This window comes from Macrotis lagotis, chromosome X (genome assembly GCF_037893015.1).
Source record: "Macrotis lagotis isolate mMagLag1 chromosome X, bilby.v1.9.chrom.fasta, whole genome shotgun sequence".
Classification (NCBI taxonomy): domain Eukaryota; kingdom Metazoa; phylum Chordata; class Mammalia; order Peramelemorphia; family Peramelidae; genus Macrotis; species Macrotis lagotis.
Genome location: NC_133666.1, coordinates 424,713,964 through 424,737,702, shown reverse-complemented (window position 1 = coordinate 424,737,702; position 23,739 = coordinate 424,713,964). Strand labels below are relative to the sequence as shown.

At 32.4% G+C, this 23,739-nt stretch overlaps 1 protein-coding gene across 3 annotated transcripts in view; it reads right to left on the bottom strand.

Annotated features, from left to right (window-relative positions):
* Positions 1–4,145: 4,145 nt before the first annotated feature.
* TMEM68 (transmembrane protein 68) overlaps positions 4,146–23,739 on the bottom strand; it is a 37,442-nt gene continuing 17,848 nt past the window's right edge. The window contains exons 3-8 of one of the 3 annotated variants that reach the window (XR_012471754.1): positions 21,413–21,580; positions 18,242–18,435; positions 12,955–13,015; positions 12,293–12,432; positions 5,897–6,278; positions 4,155–5,801 (exon numbers count right to left, since the gene is read on the bottom strand). Coding sequence is in view for 2 of the 3 variants with exons in the window: in XM_074202430.1 (XP_074058531.1) it covers positions 6,174–6,278; positions 12,293–12,432; positions 12,955–13,015; positions 18,242–18,435; positions 21,413–21,580 (668 nt within the window). In the remaining variant the exon portion in view is untranslated. Of the gene's footprint in view, positions 6,279–12,292; positions 12,433–12,954; positions 13,016–18,241; positions 18,436–21,412; positions 21,581–23,739 lie in introns of all 3 variants that reach the window. The other 2 variants (XM_074202430.1, XM_074202431.1) reach the window with 2 other exon arrangements.

Genomic DNA, 23,739 nt, shown 5'->3' with positions numbered 1-23,739 from the left:
CTAGCAGGTGATCAATTTGAATTATACTACCTATAAATTGAATGAGTACTCTATTGAGTGTACAGAACTTATAACACTGATAGGATGAGGGAATAAAGGAGGGAAGCAGCATTTATATAAAACCTACTATGTGCAGGCACTGTGCTAAGCACTTTACAAGCCACTTGATCCTCATACCAATTCTGTGACATTGGTCTCATTATTATCCTCATTTTACATTTGAGGAAACCGAGGCAGAAAGAGGTTAAGTGAATTGCTCAGGGTCACATAGCTAAATAAGTGGCAGTCTGAATTTGAACTTAAGGATGTCTTTTTGAAATCAAATGCAATAATCTCTCCATTGTGTCACCTATCTGCCCAGGCCAAAAATAAAAAAGTTTTTCATGTGTAGTATGAATCATACTACTGATTCATCTACTACAATTAGCAATGCATTATATTTGTGGTGGAAAGAATTAGAAATTGAGGGGATGTCCATCAATTGTAGAATTAGCAGAACAAGTTGTGGTATACGATTGTGATGGAATAATATTGGGCTATAAAAAAATGGGAGGGGGATAGTTTCCCAAAAAACTTAGGAAAACTTACATGAACTGATGAATTTTGCACAGTAACTGCAATACTGTATTGAGAAACAACTGTGATTTAGCTCTTCTGATCAATACAATAATTCGATAATTCTAAAGTATTCATGATGGAAAATGCTATTCACCTCTAGAATTGATGAACTCTTGAGTGCAGATTGAAGTATGCCTTTTCATTTGATTTTTCTTTTTTTTGAAACTAGCCTAATATGGAAATACATTTTGCATGACTTCACATGTATGAGTATTATATTGCCATCTTAAAGGGGGAAGAGGGGCTAGAGGGAGAAAATTTGGAACTCAAAATTTTTAAAAATGAATTTTAAAAATAAAAGATGGGATTATGAAAAATGCATTTAGATGTATGTGCATCACATATTCCTGAATGTAATATATATATATATATATATATATATATATATATATATATATATAAAGAAAGGGAGAGACCTGAGAGTAGTAGTAGGAATGAAAGGCAAACATCATCAACAACATCCATTCAGTCTATTCTACTTGGTGTCTCCTAGAGTGCTTCAGGGTAATTTGTAAGGATAGGGCCTTAGGTATGATTTTTTATTAGTTTTGCTTTGTCTTTACAGGGCAGAAACCTCACTCAGAAGCCCTAGCACTTCAGAGACAATTCCAGCAGGTGGCAGCAGCAGCTTAGTATTGAAGTACAGTATCCCCAGGAAAAACAACATCCAGGTAAAATGTCAGTTTGGAAGGACAGGTGAGAGATACAGCCTTAGCAGGAGTTGTTTTTCCTATCAATAACCTAGCAATCTATGATTAATAGTATTAATGGTGTAGGAGATATATTCCCTGTTATTTACTCTCCTATTCCATCTAATTAAAAACTTTATCATATGATTTATGATTCCTAGTTAGAGAACACAATTTTGATGCGATGATAGGGAGGAAACAGGGAGATGATGGAAAAAATGAGTTACTGAAGGACTAAAGAGAAAACGTTCTTAGGAAAAAAGGAAGAGAAATTTAATGGAAAATTCTGGAATGATGCATATAACAATTATCTAACATCTTTTGTGGGAGCTTTTTTTTTCAAAAAAAAATACTTAACTTTACAAATATCAAATAAAATAAGTATTTCCATATGAAGAACTCCCTCTCTCATCTCACTTTATCTTACAAAAGGATGGTACATGCAGTGGTAAATTTGCACTATACATTCAACTGGCTTCTCTCTCCAAATACAAAATGTTTTTTTTTCAAAGCTAGTTTCTCAACTGTGTTCCTTCTGTGTGCTTCTGAGTATTTTTAAATGTTTCAGTAACCTTTTTTCTTACCTTCTCCCTCCCCTCATTTTGGTAGTTCAATCCCTAGTTCCGTTCCATTCCCACTCCCAATTCCTCCCTCCCCCCACCAATTAAAAGAAAAAAAAGATGTATCAGATATGCTAAGTTACATAAACCAAATGCTCACATTGTCCTTCCATGTTTCATTCTATGGTTGAGTTTATAACCTCATTGTCAGGGGCCAGGTAGCTTGTCTCATCACAAGTCCTCTGAAGCAAGATTTGTCATTGTCATTGCATTGAATTCTCAAGTCTTTCTTAGTTAATATCTTACAGCTAAATAAGAATTGTTAGTGAACATTCAGAAAGGGAAGTGACAGTCACTATTCTGTAATAGAGAACTGGTCACACAAAACTAATCTTATGTCCTTTTTTTGACAAAAAGATTCTTAACTGCTGTATCAGAAGAATGCTCTAGATATAGTTTACCTGAATTCTAATAAAAAAAAAATTGATAAGGCCTTTCAATATTTTTAGGGGGGGGGGATGAATAGCTGTGTACTAAATAATTGTAGTTATCCCTTTCCACATGGCGGGGGGGAAGGTGAAGGGTGCAGAAAATCCTCTATGTATATTTTTTTGGCCCTCTTTTATATCAATGAAATCTTATTTCTTTTATGTTTATAGTATCTTATTGTAAAAATTGAGTTAAGTTTTTGGTCTTAGGTTCTCTGTCCTCTGCTGGCCTGTGTGTATCGTGGCTTCCAGAAAACCCCCCCCAAATTCCCAAATAATTTTCTTGCTATAGTGAAATCGCAATGGAGAAAGTCGAGATGTGAAAAAGATAACTTCATAATTTAAATATATTCATAACTGATCAAATGGTTAGACCTAGATATTGCTCATTAATAATTCCATGTATATTTGTTAGGTTGCCTCTAGGCAGAACACTCTAAGTATTTGTCCCTGCTTTATGTTAATTAATAATTTAATCAATAGCTCTAATAATGGCATGTCAGATTCATAGATATCACAAAATTGGAACTGATGACATTATAAGACATAATCATTATCTTCATAGTCTAGAACAGAGAATTAGCATTAGCATTGGACTTCATCAAATAAGATGGAATTTCCTAAGGATCAAAAAATTGGTTTCAGAAGTACAAGGTGCAGGAGGTGACTTAATAGTAGTGTGCCTGAAAAAGATCAGGGGCTTCTCATAAAGTACAAGCTTAATATAAGTCACATGTTATGAGTAAGGGGGGGGGACTAATGGGATCTTAATCCCATTAGTTGTCTTAAGAGACATAGCATCCAAAGATAAGGATAGTATCACTGTACTCTGCCAATGTCAGTACTGGGTTAAGATCTAGGTGCTATTTTAGAAATGATTTTAAATATTTAAGTATTTGAAGGGTTATCACAAGGAAGAAAGACCAGATTGCTCTGTTTTTCCTCAGGGGGCAATACTTAGCAATGTACTGGTTTAAGTTACAAAGGGAAAGGTTAAACCTTGATACAAGAACAAACTCCTCATAACTGGAGTTATCCAAAAGTAGAATAGGTTGCTCAGATGGGAGTATATTTCCCATTCATTCTTTTCAAATGCATTCTACTTTCTGAAAAATAGATTTAAAAACAGTTAAAAATCAAGAAAATTGTTGAGGTGAGAAAAAATTAAAATCTTCAGTATTGAGTATATTTTAGAGAGGAAATCCTGTTCAAGTATGGTTCTTCAGCTATGTTCGAGTTCAGATAGTTCTAAGGTCCCTAGGATAATCTGTGATTCTTTTTAAAATGTATTTAATTTTTAATTTTGGAATAAAACAAGCATTTCCATAACAATATAATTTTTAAAAAAAATGACTGCACATGAAGTTGCAAATCTATTATATAAAACTTGTTATTCTTTTTAAATATACAAAATTATCATGTAAATGTCTTTTTTTCTCTTTCTTTCTCCTACCCTAGATAAAGATGGCTACCATAAGACACTAACAGGTGTCTTAAACATCTTATACATCTGCAAAATTCTTCTGCACACATTTCTATTTATCAGTTCTTTCTCTGGATACAGATAATGTCTTCACATGTCCTTTATAATTAATTTGGGTATTAATAATAATAGCTTATTCGTTCAAAGTCTTTAAAACAACATTGCTCTTACTGTATATAATATTCTAACACTTTCATACATTTTTAAGATCCATCACTATCAATATTAATACAAGGTCAATTTCCAAAGACAATCTGTGATTCTAAACATCATAGAAACATAAAAATGAGACAAAAAGCAGGAAATAGGAATATATAAGGAAACAGTTAAATATACATACAATAGAAATAGTTTCAACTACATGATGAAAGAGTACTATACTTTGTGTCTTAAAGGTCAAAAAATTTCTTATTCTTTATTGGAAATAATTGAACCACCTAACCAAAAATTATGTATTGAACCTGGGTTAGACTTGACTCATCGTTGAATCCAATACAAAAGCTATTAGTAATAGTTTTTTTCTTAAATTAAATATATATTTTATCATATATGGAGGTTTTTATTATTAACTTTTTGACATAAGTTGCTGTGCCAAAGGGAAAAAAAGTCATGATCATCAGTGTTGAATATAAAAAAAGTAAATCTATAATTATTGTTCAGGCATATCCTATTCTTTGTGATCCCATTTGGGATTTTCATGGCAAAAAACACTGGCAGAGTTTTCCACTTTTTTCTCCAGCTCCTTTTACAGATGAGAAACTCAGGCAAATATGAGTTACATGACTTGCTGAGGGTCCCACAAGTTAGTAAGTGCCTGAGGCTTCATTTGAACCCATGAAGTCTTCCTGACTTCAGGCTTGGCACTATCTGTAGTACCACCTGTACCACCACCAAATTATAGTAATTTCAAACCCCTAGTACAAAAAAAAAATTGCACGACAGAGTAGATACACTTGTTGGAATTTTAGCTTTATTTTTAAGTTGGTTTCTTTTTAAATATAATACATAGGCCATATAGACTTGTATATAAAATCTATATAAATTATACAATTAACATCTAAAAAGAAGTGATACTGTACTTGATTTTTTTTTATACTTCTGTTCAAATACTCTTTAAATTAAGTTTTCAAGGACACCACAAATCTAGACACTGATTTTTTTTTTTGGAGTGCAATGATTATTCAAGTATGTTCTATTCAAACTATAAAGCATTTTATTGCTTACATATTTAAATTGAACAAGCCCTTCTAAGTAGGCAAAAAAACAGGTATTATTAGCTCTATCTTTATTTATTTAAAACTCATCTCTAAATTTATAAAAATGCTGCACCTGACTGTGATTTTACCATTAAGTTTATTAAATATCCTGTTACAGGATTGACCTAGTTTATAACACAACATATGTTTGTGTGTTTTTGTGACTTTTAGAAGGAAGAAATGCAATAAACACTAAAAGGTAATATTTAGAAAAGCTTAAATTTCCCAGTTTCTTTTTCATTTATTTAAACAAAAACACTACTTTTAAAAAAAGTTTTTTATTGGCAAACATACTTTAGGCCTAGAGAAATTATTTTAATATTTATAATGGAAAAACTAAGGATTAGCTTCTATTAAATAAAGATATAGGAATGAATAAGTTAATTTATTTCATGTTCTACAGTAATTACAGAACACAAATACAGCACTTCTGAAGAATTAATTATTCCTCATTATATCTTTACATAGAAAAAATATTATGCCCATGTTAAAAATGGAAAAACTGAGGCACTAAAAAATTAAGCACTTTAGTCTAAAGTCACATAGTGAATCAGAGGGAAGAAATAGAATGTGTCTAGAACTTCAGTACCTTTTTTATACCAGGAGGCCTTACTGCCTCTTAAAATTAGCTAAGTGAAATAAAATTTGGAAATTATACATATAACTTGGGAATGTTCATTTCATCAAATTTAAAATTACTCAGAAACCTCAATTTTAATCTATGTATTTTTTTAGCTAAGTGAAATAAAAATTTGGAAATTATACATATAACTCGGGAATGTTCATTTCATTACTCAGAAACCTCAATTTTAATCCATGTATTTTTCAATGTCCTTTTAGAGATTTATAAATAAAATAATATTATCATGTTCTGAATTATTAAGCATTTGTTAAGTTACTTACAAAATGAATTTGACACTAATGCAAAAATAAGATTAAGACAACACAATTTTTAACCAATAGGTTTTGTGAAAATCGCTTTTTAACATTATTTTTAAAGTAACAATAACTACAGCAACTTAAAAATTTAGCATATAATGTTAATGAATTCAAACATATAATAACGTATTTTAAAAATTCTAGTTGACTTCTTGTTTTTTATAAAAACGTTCCAACAGAGCACTCATGATGTTTCCTGGTATTCTCTGGTGTCTATCTATCAGCTCTTGAACTGCATTCTTTGTCTATTAAGAAAATAAAAGCAGTTTTTCTTATAATTCTTTATATACATGTATCATATATTTACCTTTATAAGAAAATCCACAATTGTTTTCTTTTAAAAAGTTTTTACAAAGACTAGTTTTAAAAAATTAACCTGAAACAACATTTTAAAGGAAATTTCTAATTAATAAATGGAGAGAAAAAAATCTCATTTTGAACCATGAATAGATTCCTAAGTATAACAATTATCTCTGTAGATACAATACTGAGAAGGAAATTTTATCTTGTTACAAAATATACAAATGAGAACACATTTTGCTTTATTACCTCTAATACTAGACAGTTTAATGGAAATTTTAAGTGTGACATGCTTTAATTAAAGTTATTATGGAAGGATGAATCAGGATGTGTGACCCACATGACAAGAAAACTGATTGTGTTGCAAAACCATTGTTTCACATTAAATCCATGACAGTAATGAACAGATGCATGGAAAATCTCAATATATCTAAAATGTAATCCAGTGTTCATTAGTATTAAAATGAGCATCTGAAGTTCAATTCAGTATACATAAACATTTCCGGGGAGTTAATGAAAGCACTCACACTTTTAAAACTGGAAACATACTCTTTTCAATCCAATTTAACAAGAATTTGTTAAGCCTGTATTAGATGCAGCTGGCTACCAGCAGAGAGATTTGACATGTTTTAGAGCAAAGGAGTGGCATGTGCCTTGGAAGAGATCTCCAGGAGATGGCCAACTTAAGGAGTAAGAAGAGATGGATGGAGACCCATCCATCTAGGAGAGATTTCTCCTACTACTAGAACCTTTAACAATGATTACAACCACTACAACAAATACTATTAATGCTACTTACCACTACAGTCGGTTAGCTAACTTGCTAGTATTGAATTAGCATTTTAAGTTTTAGCAAAGTATCTCAGTATATTCAATTTTGTATTCAGTATCTCATTTTTGTCCTCCTAGCAACTTTAGAAGTTAGATGCCAGTATTATCCCTATTTGAGAGATGAGGTCACTGAGGCAGAAAGTGGTTGAGTGATTTGCCTCCTAAAGTGTCTGAAGCCAGATTTAAATTTGGGTGTTTGTGACTCCAGACCCAGTCCTCTCTCCACTGTGCCAGTTAGCTGACTTGAGGGAAAATCAAGTGCTGAGATAAGAATAGAGATGCAATAACAGCTACAGAGCATTTCTTTCCTCTTCACTAATTAAACTGAAAAACAAATTGCCTATACCACTTGCTTCCACTTCCTCCTTACTCACGTTTCTCACTTTCATAGGCCTCATGTCCCTAAAAGCTCCCCTTTGTTCCATTTACTAGCTCTTATCCTCTCAATAATCATTTTTTGCTCCTATGGCCTTAACTTACATTTCCAAGCAGATGACTCCCAAATCTATAGATGTAGTCCTAATATATCTTCTAAGGTAAAGAATCTCTGCAAGTATTCTAGCACTACTTCAAGAAAGTATTTTATTTACAATATCTGAACTATTATTATATATAATATTCTTTCCATATTTTTGCCTCAGTTCACTTTCCTTTCCAGTCTTTCTTATAGATAGAATTAATCATAGCACAGACCTCAGTGACTTCAATGAAAAAGGTAGATGAAGATGTAAAGGGATTTTGAAATGTGAAATGGAGGGGCCTTTGATTTTCTCAGTGAAGTAAAAGGTGAGGCCACCTGCTGATAAAAGTGGAATCTGTGGTGTGGTATTGGAAGTCAGAGAGGAGAGGGGAGGGGGAAAAGAGAAGAGTCGGATGACCTCCAGTCCCAGCTCTCATATCTGTAAGATCTTAGGCAGGTAACTTAATTTCCTGTCATCTAGCTATGCTCATCCTGTAAAAATGGAATGATAATATTTGTGCTAATTTCCTCTGTGGGGCTACTGAGAAGAAAGTACATTATAAACACTGAAAACAAACAAAAATGAGAAATGTGAAAGAGTGAAAATAATGAAAATCTGATAACAAAGTACTAGAGCAACTGAAGAGTGAGAGACTGGAAGCAGAGAGATCAAATAGAAACTTCTCTAAAATTAATTAAGGTTAAAATGAGTTTGGATTAAAGTGAGGGATGTTTGGATACAGAATCCTCTCAATTCTCCTTCTGTGAAACTTCCACTTGGATTCTCTTCTTTTCCTTCCTGTTATGACCACTAACACCACCCTATTCTAGATTCTCATTAACTCTAAACATACTTCATACTTTTGAGGCCAGATTCATCTTCTGAATGAGCTAGGGCTAAAGTCTTTCCCTGTGTTTTCCTGTAGCCTGGTGAATTCCCTGGCTTGATTTCAAAAGCTCTCTTCAAATAGATTATAATAAAATTTTTGTAGATTCATCTTATAGAAACCCTTTTATTACTCAGCCACAAACCTCCACATATAATCGCTTATTTTATTTTTTTCTTGAGGGTTTCACGTCTGTAAGAGAGTTTCATTACTCTGGACTGTAATTATTTGAAATTTTAATAGCTAAATCCAAACCCAGATCACTGTTTACTTTTTGTATAACTTAGAAACAAAGACTTATTAAAGAAATAATAACATAAGCAAGTAATCAAGGGGAATTTAACTACTTAAGCAAACTATTTTCAAATATATTCCAACTTTAGTAACATCTACTTACAAACAAAAATTGATATTATTCATTACAAATCATTTTCTTGAACAAGACACATAAGAATGTTTTTTAAGTAATACATCTTTTCATAAATCTATACTTAAACTTTTTTTCTTATGTCAAAGAAGTCACAATTTCATTTTTAGTGTGGCAATATTTTAATGATGTGATCACAATTCTTCTCCATCTTTAGAGGTATTGTTTATTAGATGCTATGGTCAAAAAGTGCATCACCTGATAGCAAACTCTCTAGGAGTGGGCTGCTCTAAACTTAGTTAGGCTAGATCTCACATGAAAAAAATATATATGCCACATGGACTATCATTTTTAATCAGTCAACAGGCATTTAATTACTTCCAATGCAGTAGGATATGCTAGAATTTGTTCTCTGCTTTCATAGTGTTCAAAAACTTCAAGTAACCTCCACACAACAATGAGGTGTCAGTATAGGCATCAGTAGAAGATTTCATCACTAATAATATACTACAGTTTCTCTAGCTTCCTTCAATTGCTAGTTAAATGTCTAATAATGTCTAGAATGTGCCCCCCCTTCAGTGTTCCCCACTTTTCAGACTCTATCTACTAATTTAGATAGGCTTTTCTCCTAACTATATCAGAATTAAGTTTCATTTTATGTATATATCTAAATATATAAGAGATTCAACTTTATATTTCTTTTCACAGAAAAGATTTTTGAAAATGTTAAACAAATTTTAAATGGGTAAAGCAGACATTTAAAAATGAGACCTTTAGCAGCCATCATCTAGCATAGCTTATTCCTTTTTTACATATAATGAAACTGAAATTCAGAGCACTAATTTGTTCAAGTTCACATACTTGTTGGGGCAGCTAGGTGGTGCAGTGAATAGAGCACTGGCCCTGAAGTCAGGAGTACCTGAGTTCAAATCTGGCCTCTGATACTTAATAATTACCTAGCTGTGTAGTCTTGGGCAAGCCACTTAACCCCATTGTCTTGCAAAAAAAAAATCTAAAAAAAAAAGATCATATACTAGTTAAATGGCAAAGTTAGAAAAAGAACTCAGATTTCTTGACTGCCAAATTCATGTCTTTTGCACAGAGTAGGCAATTAATAAATACCTGCTGAAATGAATCAAAATGAAAATAATTTTGCAACATTATTTGCTTTAGGTATTTCTTATTAGCCCTGACTCACATAAATTTAATGAACAGGTCAGAAGAGAGACTTCATTGACATCCCAAGGGAGGATACATGTCAGAGAACAGTAAGAGAATTCAAAAAAGTGTATGCTTTAAAGATGGGGATGACAGTGACAAATGAAAGGGCTTCTTAATATATGAGACAAGACTAGCCCATTACTGCCTTGACTAGTTAAGGAACCCAAAATCACTGGACTTAGCAGTGTAGTACAGTGGACAAAACACTGAATTTGAAGTCAGAGGACCTTGCTTTGAATTCTGGTTTGGCCACTTACATCTCAGTGAACCCAAACAAAGTCTTTGGATTTCAGATTCCGTAACTACAAAAAGAAGGTATTATGCTAAATGAAGTCACCTCACATTCTAATTCTATGATGCTATGAATCTTAAGTATGATAGTAATGTCTGATATGTAAATAAGATATTACAATTCATCAAGTGTTTTATCTACCTAAGTTCATTTAAGCTTGATATTCCTGTGGAAAAGGTAATATTGGTATCATTTTGAAGAAACAGAGTCAAAGAAGTAAGTTTTTCCATGGCCACTTAGCCAGTTATGTGTCAGAAGTGGGGATTACAACAGCTCCACCTTATTCCAAGTTTGGGACTCTCTCTTCTTCTTGATCCAGTCATTTAGTTTCACAAAAGTGCTATCACTCTGCTTGCTCAAAATTTCATTCTTCCAAATAATCCTATACTACTTTGTAGTGATGCAAAAATATCCCAAATTTCTGGACTATTCATTACTCCTCCAGATAATTCTTCCCAGTTGAGAAAAAGCCAGTGGTACAGTGATTTGTTTTTTGCCTTTTATTTTTGAACAAGGGAAAAATAAATTCACAAGTAATGTAGGTACAACAAATCTTAGGATTAAAAACTTATCTACCATGTGCAAAACTGCACTGCTCTCACATTTCAAAGGTCTAAACTAACTTTCCAAGATGTTATTGCTCAACTAAGTTCAATATGATCCACGGTCTCATTTCATTCAAGAGAAGTGCTTTTCATCAGCATTCTTATTTCTTGCAATCTAAAGACTTAGGCTCACTCCAGAAAAATAACTTATGCAAAGATGGAAAGAAACACTTCTTTGAGGAATGTCTCCTGAATCTTGGAATTTAGATGATGAGTTTTTTCTTGGAGTAAGAAAAATAAGTCTTAAGTATGTTTCAATGAACACAAAAGAGTGAGGGCTAGGAAAAAGTTTCCAGGAGAAAGGATAATTTCTGGACAAGTGGGATTCCCAGGGATAAATTTACTGTCAAATCAATTATCAATCTCTAATCTTCCTCATTTAGGTTTTAATCTTCTTACCACCCCATCAGTTTTCTTTCCCTTAAAATTTGGTTTTTGTTTTTTTTTTTAAATTCTCACTCTACTAAAATTGCTCTTTCAGGAGTTACCAAAGATTTCTTAGTATGTTAATTCCAATTGCTTTTCAGTCATCATCCTTGCAGCTTCTGACACTTGACCAAAGGAGGGGATCTTGACGGTAGTAGTAGTAGTAGTAGTAGCAGTAGTAGTGCCAGTGGTGGTTGGTGGCAGCAGTAGTGAGGGTGGAAGGAAGGGTCCTTCTAGCTCTCAATCTATAATCTTTATTTTATACCATACCTTTCAAATGGATTACTAGCTATTCCCCAAACATGGTACTTACCCCTATGCATTAATTCAAGTCATCCCCCATGTCTAGAATGTGCTCCCTTGCTCATCTTCACTTTTCAAATTCCTTTATCCTCTTTTAGACTCAGCTTAGTTGCTAAGTCCTTTATAAAACTTTCCCTGATCCCCCAAGTTGTTAAGGGTTCATCTCTTCTTAGTCTAATTATTTGTGAGCACAGTTTCTCCCCCAGTATAAGCTCCTAGATATCAGGGCCCATTTTCATTTTGTCTTTATAGTTCTGGTGCCAAGAAAATATTCCAATAAATTACAAAAAATTATAAGTTTGGTTTTTTTTTCCCCCGACCTGAACTAATGAGGATTTTCTCAAAGTGGGCATTTGTCTTAACATTATTTAGTGAAGCCAGTTTCTTCAAATGCCATCTAAAAATAATAAACACAAATTAATTATGTATATTTTTAAGCATTTTAATGATATGGGCTTCTTTTTCTACTATATATGGCATCTTTCTAGAATGGAAAGAATTATGATATTTTTATATAAGAGACAAAGAATATGTTTTCTGAAATTTCAAAATTAAAATGTAAATTACCTTTTCAGCTAGTTCTTCTGCTGTCACCATTGGATCATATGGAATGGGATCACCTAAGTATGTGCGTAATTTGACTGGAAAACCTCCATAAATTGGGGCAAATGGATATCGGAATTTTTCATAAAGCCATCTGAATAACCCTGTTTTAAAGCAAATAGATATCATGTAAATAAACAAATAATGTTTGCAAAACATATTCCTAAGTCTTCCAGATAAATGGGAGCATTTAACAACTTTCTTAATTCCTGAAAATGAAATTTTCTTTGAAACTTAGAATTTTCTTAAGATTAAGCTAAAAAGAAAACTACATGATAGATGGTTGGATTGATAAATCGATCTGCATTTATAAAACATATATGTTCACACACACAGACACACAGGTATGCTCAAAAATATGTAATTTTTTTTCTCAAAGTCTCAGCATCAAAGAGAAGTTAGAGATGAGATTTGCAGGCCCACAACAGACATGCCTCAATATATGTAATGTACTATTAGCCAAATCTGGAAACTTAAGCAACAATGCTATCTTCACCAATTACTATTTAAATTTAAAGCAATTATTATATAACATAATAATTCTGCAGTGTTTGTGACAGTTTTCAAATGCAAAAGATACCTTTGGAAATAGTCAACTAAGAAAATTAATATGATGTACATCTTACTTGTTCCTCCAAGTGATCTAAATCCTTCTCGAATATTTTGTGTAAACATAGGAATGATGGGCTAAAGGAAAATAAGAAATATCAATAAATAATAAATATGCCAAAATTAATGGACATCACTGAATTATAATTATCATTAAGGTTTTGGTGCATTTATTTTGTGATTACAAAAAACTGCGCTATCACAAGATAAATTTCATACAACATAGTTCCACAAGACAAATTCAGTTTACTACCAAAAATCTAAATTGAAAATATTACCCTCTAGTGGTAAGAAACAAAAATTGTTCTAATAACTTGGCTGACATTCTGAAACTGCTTCTGAGATTCAGAATGTCAATTCATCAGTCTCATCATAATCAGTGAAACTGGCAAATTAAATTGGCTTAAATGGGAGACTGAAAGAAAAACAAAGCCCCATATGCTCACTGAGGAAGCAAACACAGAATGATTATAGGTCATCCTTTGGCAAAATTACCCTGCATGTGGTGAATTAAATAAATCTCAGAGACAACAGAACTTGAAAGATCTATCAATTTTATGGAAATAAGAAAGACTTTCTTTGTTTAGGGTTATTGAACCTGCACTGCCTAACATAAATAATATATACACATCAAATAGCAATATAATATTTAGAAAAGAAGAAAAAAATGATTAAAATTCATTCTATCACTATAGTTTCAGATAAAACTCTTGCTCACTAATTTATGGTTTTTATTTTCAATATATGCATGGTTTAGTATGCTACATAATAAAAATCTATAAAAACATAGGGTGAAAGTGATACGATAAATTATCTCAAAAACAGGTAATATGACTCTAAATACAAATTTTTTAAAATTTTTTTTATTTATTTAAAGCAATGGGGTAAAGTGACTTGCCCAAGGTCACACAAGGCAATTTTTATGTGTCTGAGGATAGATTTGAACTCAGGTCCTCCTGACTCCAGGGCTAGTTCTCTATCCACTGAGCCACCTAGTTGTCCCTCTGAATACAAATTTGAAAAAAGTTGGATGGGAAATGTTAATAAGTCAGCAAAGAATCTCTCCATAGAGTACATATCAGTTACTAGACTTATAATTCTGGAGTAGGTTCCACACTATTCTTATTCTATTATCTCTTGTACAGTAAACATAGGAATCCAAACTAATGGAAATGAATTGTATGACAGATAATGAATCCAATCACCTTTAGAATATATTCTATTATTTTGTTTATAACAGATTTAGCTTTTTTAGGCAAATAGGACATGTTCTGAATACAGATGTTTAAAGTTATGTGGTCCTTTAATATTAAGGAGGAAGAGGGGCAGCTAGGTGACACAGTAGATAGAGCACCAGCTCTGGAGTCAGGAGGACCTGAGTTCAAATCTGGCTTCAGACACTTAATAATTACCTAGCTGTGTGACCTTGAGCAAGTCACTTAACCCCACTGCCTTAAATTAAAAAAAATTTTAAATATTAAGGAGGAAGGAACAGTATGATAGATTATTTCTTGATTGGGAGGCCCTCAAATAAAGCAGACTAAAGACTGGCCAAAGATTTAACCCTATTTATTGTAAAACATCTTTTTAAAAAGGTCTCTTGGTACAGTGGATAGAGCACTGGTCTTGAAGTCTGGAATACCTGAGTTCAAATCCAACCTTAGACACTTAAAAATTACCTAGCTGTATGGCCCTGGGCAAGCCACTTAACCCCACTGCCTTGCAAAAAAAAAAAGTCTCTTAATTTTCAATTAAATTATTCTGATTAGAACAAGTCTTTTATATTTGAACATGTTTCCCAAAATAAAAAAATTTCCCATTGTGAAATTTTCTGGGTAGGAAAGATCCATATCATATCAAAAAGTCTATCAACTAAGTCTTTAACTGTTTTCAATGAATATGCTCTGAATTTAGAACTGATCAATTTGGAAACTTCATTTACCCAAACATAGTCATTACTTCACACTATAAATCTAGTTAAGCCTCAAACAATATCTCTAACTGTCATACATTATGATCAAGAAAGCATATTGAAGAAAATATATTCATGAAATTTGTAATGATACATATGTGTCAAGGAGAGATTTCACTCAGTTATCTAGAAAAGCCCCTTAAACTACAGAGAGATCAGGAGACTCACTGTGTTATGCAGTCAGACATAGATACCAGGTGTATGGAGTCCTGAATTCTATTTTCTTCTCTGCTTCTGCACCTACCTGCCTTGCTGTGTGATCAGATCCCTTCATCTCTCTGTGCCTGCGTTTCCTCATCTGTAACCTAAGCATAATTACATTTGTCACCTACCTACCTTTCAAGTATTATTAGAATTAGCAAAATAATGTCTTTATAATTTTTTGTATCCCTTTATATCAAGATGCCAATCCAAACTTGTAAATCTATTTTGTAAATCAATTATCAAAGAAACTTTTCTTCGTTCATAAATGAATGTTTCTGAAGTTCAATGAAATTTTTCACAAAATTTTTGTTGATTAATGTTTTAAATGTATTAGACAGTTTTCACTCTACTATTTCTTTCTTTCAGAATTTATTCACATATCTACAGAAATTAATTTCCTTAAAATTTCAAACTTATGGTTGGGAAACTAGAAAGAATACTATGACTTTAAAAGAAAAATTCAGATCCATTTCTGCCATCATAATTTTTAACTACTAGGAAAAAACAAATTTTCTCAAAGTTAAATTACTTAAATAATTAGCAGGTTTTCTCCCTGAATTACTAGGTTTTTTAGCATTTCTTATTGCTTTTAATGGATAGTGACCTAATATGAACAACCATTAATTTCTGTGCAAGAATGCTGTTACCCAGAATGTGTATATGTAAAAAAATACAAAAAAGGCTCGATGTTTCATGACTATCATAAACAAAATTAAATTCAGAGGGTTTTATTCCTCCAGCATTGTATGAACAGAATTTTCTTTTTTTTTTTTTTAATAAGGAAGATGGTAACTTTTAATTATGTATTCCCTAATTGCAAACTAAAGCACTCAGAATAACTATGCTAAATCTTTCTGGTCACCAGGGTACCTTTTACAACACTAAATCAATAATTCCCTAAGGTGTTAAAAATTCCACATACAGAGAGAACAGAAACAAGTGAATTTAATTTTATTACAAATGCTATGGTTAGTACCATATATGTTATATATACATGTATGTATATGTAATATATATGTATATTATAGATATATGTATTTTATATATTATGTCCACACATACATATATGCATATACATATACACATATTAATTAGGAAAGACATCATCCAGGGTTTGTTTTTTTTAAGAGAAGTATTGAATTATATGACAACTACTCATTTTTATCCTTGAGTTTTCTCTTATAATCAAAGACTCCTATTGGAAAGATAGATAGCAAGAATGGGAGTGCAGTTTGAGGTCACTTAATCAAAATTCTCTCCATATGAAGCTAGCTGGCCCATACTTAGATTGAAGTTACTAACTATAAACTCTGTGGAAAGTGATCAAATTTTATTTCTCACCTAGCACCTACCACAGTGTTCTTGCATTCATTAGATTCTCAAGTTCATTGCTAAATTGAACTGAACCTTGACTTCATGAACATCATACTCTAACTATATAAACAGGGTTAAAATATAATAATACTATCATAAAGGTACAAAGAGTTCTTTTTATACCAGATAAGATGACACTAAATCAAGACAGAAGGCCAAAGGAGGAAAAATCTATAATAAAACACAGGATTCTTAGGACAAGATATAGAACATAAACATTAGAAAACTTTTAATTGGCAAAGTAAAAGGCTAAAAACAATGGTATATAGACTCTATAGAATACCAGAGAATAATTCATCTTTTGATTAATTCATTTGAGAAACCTTCAAAAATACCTAAAATCACATTAATCCATATTTCTTCTCCTTAATATTGTGAGACATTGTTCATAATTTGAAAATAAAAATTATGATTGTCAATTTACCATTAGATTTCTGTGATTAGGTAGCTAAAGAGGTCACTGGAGAGCAAAAATTTTTTATACCAAAATCAAAGAAAACCATAAAATATGACTTCTTCCATACATTTATAAATATTCCTTTTTTAAAAAAAGAATACAAGCCTTCCAAGGCAGATTTCAATCACAGCTTTGTCCATGTCCCTTTCTCCATCCTTAGCTTAACAGTGTCGGGCAAAGAGTGGGCACTTAATAAATGCTGATTTTTGTTTGAGCTTCTCTCCTCCATTTCGACTGTTGACCTCCTGAACTTCCTTGGAGTCCTGATTAAACTCCCACCTTCTACAGTTTACAGGAAGCCTCCCTCACCCTCCTCCATTTCAGTGTTTTCCCTCTTTTAAATGGGAATTCTCCTCCTCCTCTGCTCTGACTAAACTCTGGTTTTGACAGGCAGCATTCCTTAACCCCTCTTTAATTCCTGGGCTTTCCCTCTTTTAGGTATTTCCTATTTATCCTGCATGTAATGTGTGCTTTGTAAATATTTATTTTAATGTTGTCTCCTTCATTAGACTGCAAGCTCCTTGAGCATAAGGCTGTCTTTTGGCTCTTTTGTATCCTCAGCACTCAGCACCCAACTTGGCAGACATAAGGTGCTTAATAAATGTTTACAGGATTGAATTGATTCTCAGTCTTCTTCCCCACAGCTGCTACCTTCATAGCACTTGGATATTCAGAATTCTGGCTAGAAAAGGGAGTTCTCTTTGTCTGAATATTAATCATCAATCAACTGCTAAATGTAAATTATAGTTATATACTTTGCAATGAAATTTTTATCTATTATAACTAGAAACCAGATATGAATGGAGCAAAAGAATTGATCAAGGAACCCCTCATCAATTGACATCCCCTTCTGTTCATATTCTTGAAGAGATCTTAGAACATAAGGAGGAAGTGACAGTTTTGAAGGAATAAAAGAGCACAAGGTCTCTGGACCCTGTAGGAGGGCGAAACGTGCCCCCTTCAGACTTCAAATAGCCTTCTGCATACTAAAGGTTCTGGAAACTAGGTTAAAGTCTCTGTCTCTCTCTCTCTCTCTGTCTCTCTCTCTCTGTTTCTACCTCTGCCTCTGTCATCTTTTGGCAATGCTCCTAGTTGCTACTCTTACCCATATGATTATTGCTAATGGTTAAATTTTCAGACTGTTTTTAAAAAATGATCTCACTTTTCAAGGAATGTTTTCACAACAACACATTTATAAAATTGTATTTTTATAAATGTTTAATTATTGTATTGAAAAATAACTATTTAAAATCAACCCAATTTCACTTTAGTAATAAAATTTGTAAATACAACTCACCACTTGTGCATCTATAGCAACCTGGGCAAAGCCTTTACGATCACCCCAAATTAGGCTGTAAGTCTCATCACTAATAAGAGCTTCTCGAACTCCACCTGGTGAAATAGCTAGCAAATGTCCACTCTTCAGTACTTCAACACATTTTTCCCTTGGTCCATGTAGAGCACAAAATACATCAAGCAACAAACTAAACCCTGTCAAAACAGAAGAATTAAACTAGATCAGGAGTACTGCTTGTTTTAGCTCTCAAAAAAAAAATGCTCCTCAAAATAAAATGAGATTCACTGTAATTCTGTACTAATTATTTTTAACTCCACCCAATCAAAGTTCTTGAGACTTATATAAACCTTAAAAGCTTTGAAAGTAGTAAACTGAAGATTTGAAATATTTTTCTCAAATAAATCTAGGGGGGAAAAAAAGGTCTTCCATGCTACTGGGAGGCAACAAAAGTCTACCATTACTGAGAGGAAACGAGCTGATTTTTACAAACTAGCAAAATTTTTTGACAACCATGCTTACAAACTTTGAACTGGACAAATCGTGACTTAAATACACTTTTCTCACAAAATCACTGCTTCCTTCAAGATACAAATTAAACACTACTTCCTTCCTTAAACTATACATTAATTAGGAAGCTAAAAAAACCTAGAAAAAAGGAATGCTAAATTTGGAATCAGAAAGGCCTGAGTTCAAATGCTACCTCAGATACCTAATATTTATCATGTCAGTCAAACTCCCTCAACCTCAGTTTCCTCTTCTACAAAATGAGAATACCTTCTATCATATAGCTACTGAATGGATCAAATAAGATTTTATATATTATATATATACATATATATAGATATATACATACATATACACAAATATATATTATGTACGTGTTTATGTACAGGTCTCTGGACCCTGTAGGAGGGACCATAGACCAATACACACACAACATATATACACAAATACCAACACACATATGTGTATATATCCTTCTCCCTACAGACATAAACTCTTTAAGGGCAAGGATTATTGCATTTTGTGGGGTTGGGGAAGGGAGGGTCACTGTAACACTAGCACCTAGAATAGTGAAAGGCAATGGATTTTTAACTATATTAATCTCATAAGAGACAAATTAAACAAAAGTTGTTTTGTATGTGTTTAAGTTACACTTTTCTTGTTTTCCCTAAGAATGTCAGTAATTTAAATCCATACATTTACCTATTTAGAAACATAAGTTATTCAGAAAAGGTTAAAATAAAAACTTTTAAAAGCTCATGGTTGTAAATATGGCCCTATTTAGTAACATATATTTACACATGTTTTAAGACAGCATTTAATTTGACATTTTATTAGTTTAGGGGATGGGATTTTTTTATTTTTAAGATTGTAAAAAATAATGAATATTTTAGTTTAGGTTACTTAAAAGCAATTTTTTAGGATGGGAAAGGAAAGTGGGTGTTATCCCACTTTACATGAAGAAATCTGTCTCTAGAAACATTGAGTCAGAATCAAACAAATTTCTACATTACTATGAAATAGTAATACATTTTATGCCCACAAAATTTTTATGTGTGAATAAGGGGCAGTGCAAATTTAGTGGAAAAAAGAGCTAGTACAGGAAATCAAAAATTTCAGTTCAATCAACATTTTACATATACACACACACACACACATACACACACACAAACATCATATAGCATATAGTATAACAAAGTATAATCAGAACACTGTGATAGGCTGAGGATTTTTGTTGTGGTTCAATCATTTCAGTTATATCTGATTTTTCATAAAGGCATTTGGAGTTTTCTTGGCAAAGATATTCAAGTTTTTTGCCATTTTCTTCTCCAGCTCATTTTTCAGATGGGCAAACAATATTAAGTGACTTGCCTAGGGTCACAGAGCTGTTAAATGACTGAGGCCAGATTTGAATTTAGGAAGATAAGTCTTCCTGACTCCAGGTCCAACAATGCATCACCCAGTTGCCTCAGGTGGAGGACACAAAGTCATAAACTAAGAAGATTTTGGATAAAATTTTTATATTCTACTGGGGATATATCTAGTTAAAAGCTAAGTAAACATAAGATAATTAAAGGACAGAAAAAAAAGTACTTTGAGAGGGTTAGTAAACCCTAAAAAGATTTTGTTTTCCTGGATTCAGAGGTTGCTACTGACACTTGATAGCTGGATGAGCACAGGCTTCTCAACCTGAACCTAAATATCCTCATCAGTAAAATGAGCATAATATCACCTATGCTGCCTCAGAGGGTTGTTGTAAGGATAAAATGAAATTAAATATTTAAAGGTCTTTACACAACTTAAAGAACAGTAAAACTTTCAGTTAGAGTCGTTTAATACTTTGGTGGGAAAAAAATTGTAAAATGTAGTTCGAAGGTGAACACTTTTAAAGTCAGTTATACAGAACTGGTAAAAATGTCAATTCTATAGACTTCCACATCATTATTTGGGTAAGCAAAATGGACCCTAATTCTTCCATTATTAAATTCTAAAAATAACCTAATATAGATATATAATGCTATTTAATAATTCAAGAATTGCAAGAATGCAAATTCACTTGCTTATCTTTAAAGCTATATATGATTGTTCCAAAAAATATCAATGCTAACCTATAGATTTTGGGCTAGCTTATGAAGCCTAGCAACCTACCTTAGGCAAATCAAAACATTCTATTTGAAAATTTAATGTTTTATTTGACCAGCTTTATGTAATTTGTTTCACTTTTTGCCTCCATAAAATGAGAATAATTTAATTTGTACTAACTAGCTTACAGTTAACTTTTGTTTTTTGAAAAGTGCTATAGAAGCACTATAAATGTGCTATTATTGGTGACAAAATATTCATGTTGATTCAATGTAGACTAATTTGTTAAGCTTCAAACATTCAAGGGTAACAATCATATTCAATGGGGCAATATTAATCTGGCAAGTTTTGTTCAGAGGAAGCAAAATTTTCTCTATCAATAAATAAGTTAGGTCTTTGCAGAGAAAAAATAGATTTTTAAACTCTGAATCCATCATACTACCAAAATTTACTTCTTGTTGTAGCTGGACCTATAAGAAACAAAATAATCTAAATTGTACCCTTTTAGCTTTATTACACCATAAATTTTGACCTATTATTATTCACCCTGAAACTCAATTTTCTATAGTTATAGTTAAAATTTACCTGGGATTTTAAAAACAAAATGATCAGCTACTACTCGGCAGGTTCTGCCTGTGTGGATAAAGATTCTAGCCATAAAGTAGTAATAATCTATAGGAATGGCCCCATGGTAAAAAATAATAAGTGCTGGTCCTTTTTCAGGTATTTTTTCTATCCCATGAACCTCATAACCTGTTAAAAAGAAAAAAAAAGCTAATTGAATTTAATAATATTTATCAGGATGATTAAAACAATCCTATTGTTTACCCAGAATAAGAAAATAATAAATTGTCAACTAAAAATTGATTAATAAAAACCTTTTAAACTCCTATTTGGTATGTAAAGGGAAAATATTCCAAGAAGTCCATTTTAAGCCTTATAACTCCCTTGTGATTACCTACTACTCAAGTGAATCAATCAATAAACATTATTAAGGTCTACCTACTATTTGCCAGACACTGTTAAGCAATGAGGATCTAACAAAAAAGAGACAAAAGGCAGTCCCTGCACTCATGAAACTCATCATCTATCTTATTATATACAAGATAATTTCATTAAAGTCTATTATCATATATTCAAATGGATTTCTGACCTCCTCAATTTAGAAATTCCTTGCAATGGCATAGATCACAACACATTCACATGCCTGCCCATCTAACATGGTTCTTCATGTCTTCCCTAAAGTGTAATTACAATAAGAAAGAGGTAGGGAGTGTGTGTGTGTGTGTGTGGGGGTAATTCCCAACATATTGATGGTCTTCCTTGATCTCTCCTGACATCAAGTGGATTTCAAAGGAACACTCGAAATGTTCACCTATCATCCCAAGTTACTGCCACATAACCAACCTATTTTCTTTTGCTAATATATAGAAATGACATCTTATGTCATCATTGATGACATCCTTGTACTACTGTACCTCTTTGGAGCTTTTCATTGCTTATGTGTTGTGACCTGCTCACACACACATATGCCTTTCTGTGAGATACACATCTTTGGTTCTTCTGAAGCACTGGCAATTAAGGTCTTTCTAAAGTAGTCACTAATAGATGAAATGCAATGGGACTTTGCTTTCATGAAAGACTTGGGGGTCAGTAAATGCTCTGAAATTTCCTGAAAAAAAATTCAGCCCACTCTCGTCTTTTTTTCAACAAGGAACCCAATTCACTGTTCATCTCTACTGTTTGTCCCAGATATACATACTCCTGTGCAAGTTCTAATAGAGAATACATCCATTTATGTATGCTAATATCTGGGCAAAAAATATTCATCTACTTGGTCTTTCCAGTGTAAATGGAAAGGCCAAACTCTTCTGAGTGATTACAGCCCTCTTCTAGGAAATTCTATAATGTTTTGAAGTTTGTGGTAATCAGCACAATTTCATCTTAAAAACAGGCACATCTGGAGGATTTTACCATCCACTGGGATCTTCTTCTTGACCTAGATTTTGTTGGATTTCTTCTAACACAACGGCAAATAAACACCTTTGAGAAGGATATATTTTCATATTTTATGCTTCCTTTATTATCAGATGGTCACAAAGTTATTTTTGTTGTTATACTTTCCAAGAATTCTGAATGATCGTGATACATGATTGGAAGTCACTTAGCTATAAAAGAACTTATAAAAAGGAGTCTTGTTTACTGAAAGAAATGCTATTATTCTAAACAGAAAACACAAATAGCAATGGGATCTTATATTTATCTTAGCTAAACATGAGATGGTAAAGATCTGGTCCACTGTTGAATATTGCTCATGAAAGCCTTTAATTTCTCTACTAATACCTCCATCAAGAAGACTCTTGCTTTCTATAAAGATGATTCTCATAAAGATTTCATATGTGTAAGTTACCTTTTTCTGTATTAACAATTAATAATTATTAACAATTATTAACAATTAACAATAACAATTTTTCCATGCCTGTTACTATTCCCTCCTTCTGACACCTTATAAATTAGTCCCTCAGTATCACAACTGTCTTACATCCAGAATGATCTCCTTTAAATAAAGTCGACCAGTCGACCAGTTTGGTTGTTTTTCCTTTCTTTGCCTCTGTGGTGTGATATCAGTGTTCATGTATGGTATTTAACTATCCTTGATGCAGAAAACAGTCTGTTAAAAAGACTTCTTCTTTTCAAATCTTCTTCATTTTGAGTTGGGCATTAGATATGGCAAGCACCAAATTAAACCATAAAGAATGAAAGAGGTTTTATTTTATCAGACAGTAAAAACTTGATACTGATGTGGAAGTTTCCCTGAGTCAGTCATTTTTGAAGAGTCCGACTACTGATTCCTCAAAGCTGAGATCATAATTTGTTTAAATATAAAAAGAAACAAAAATGAAGAGAAATAG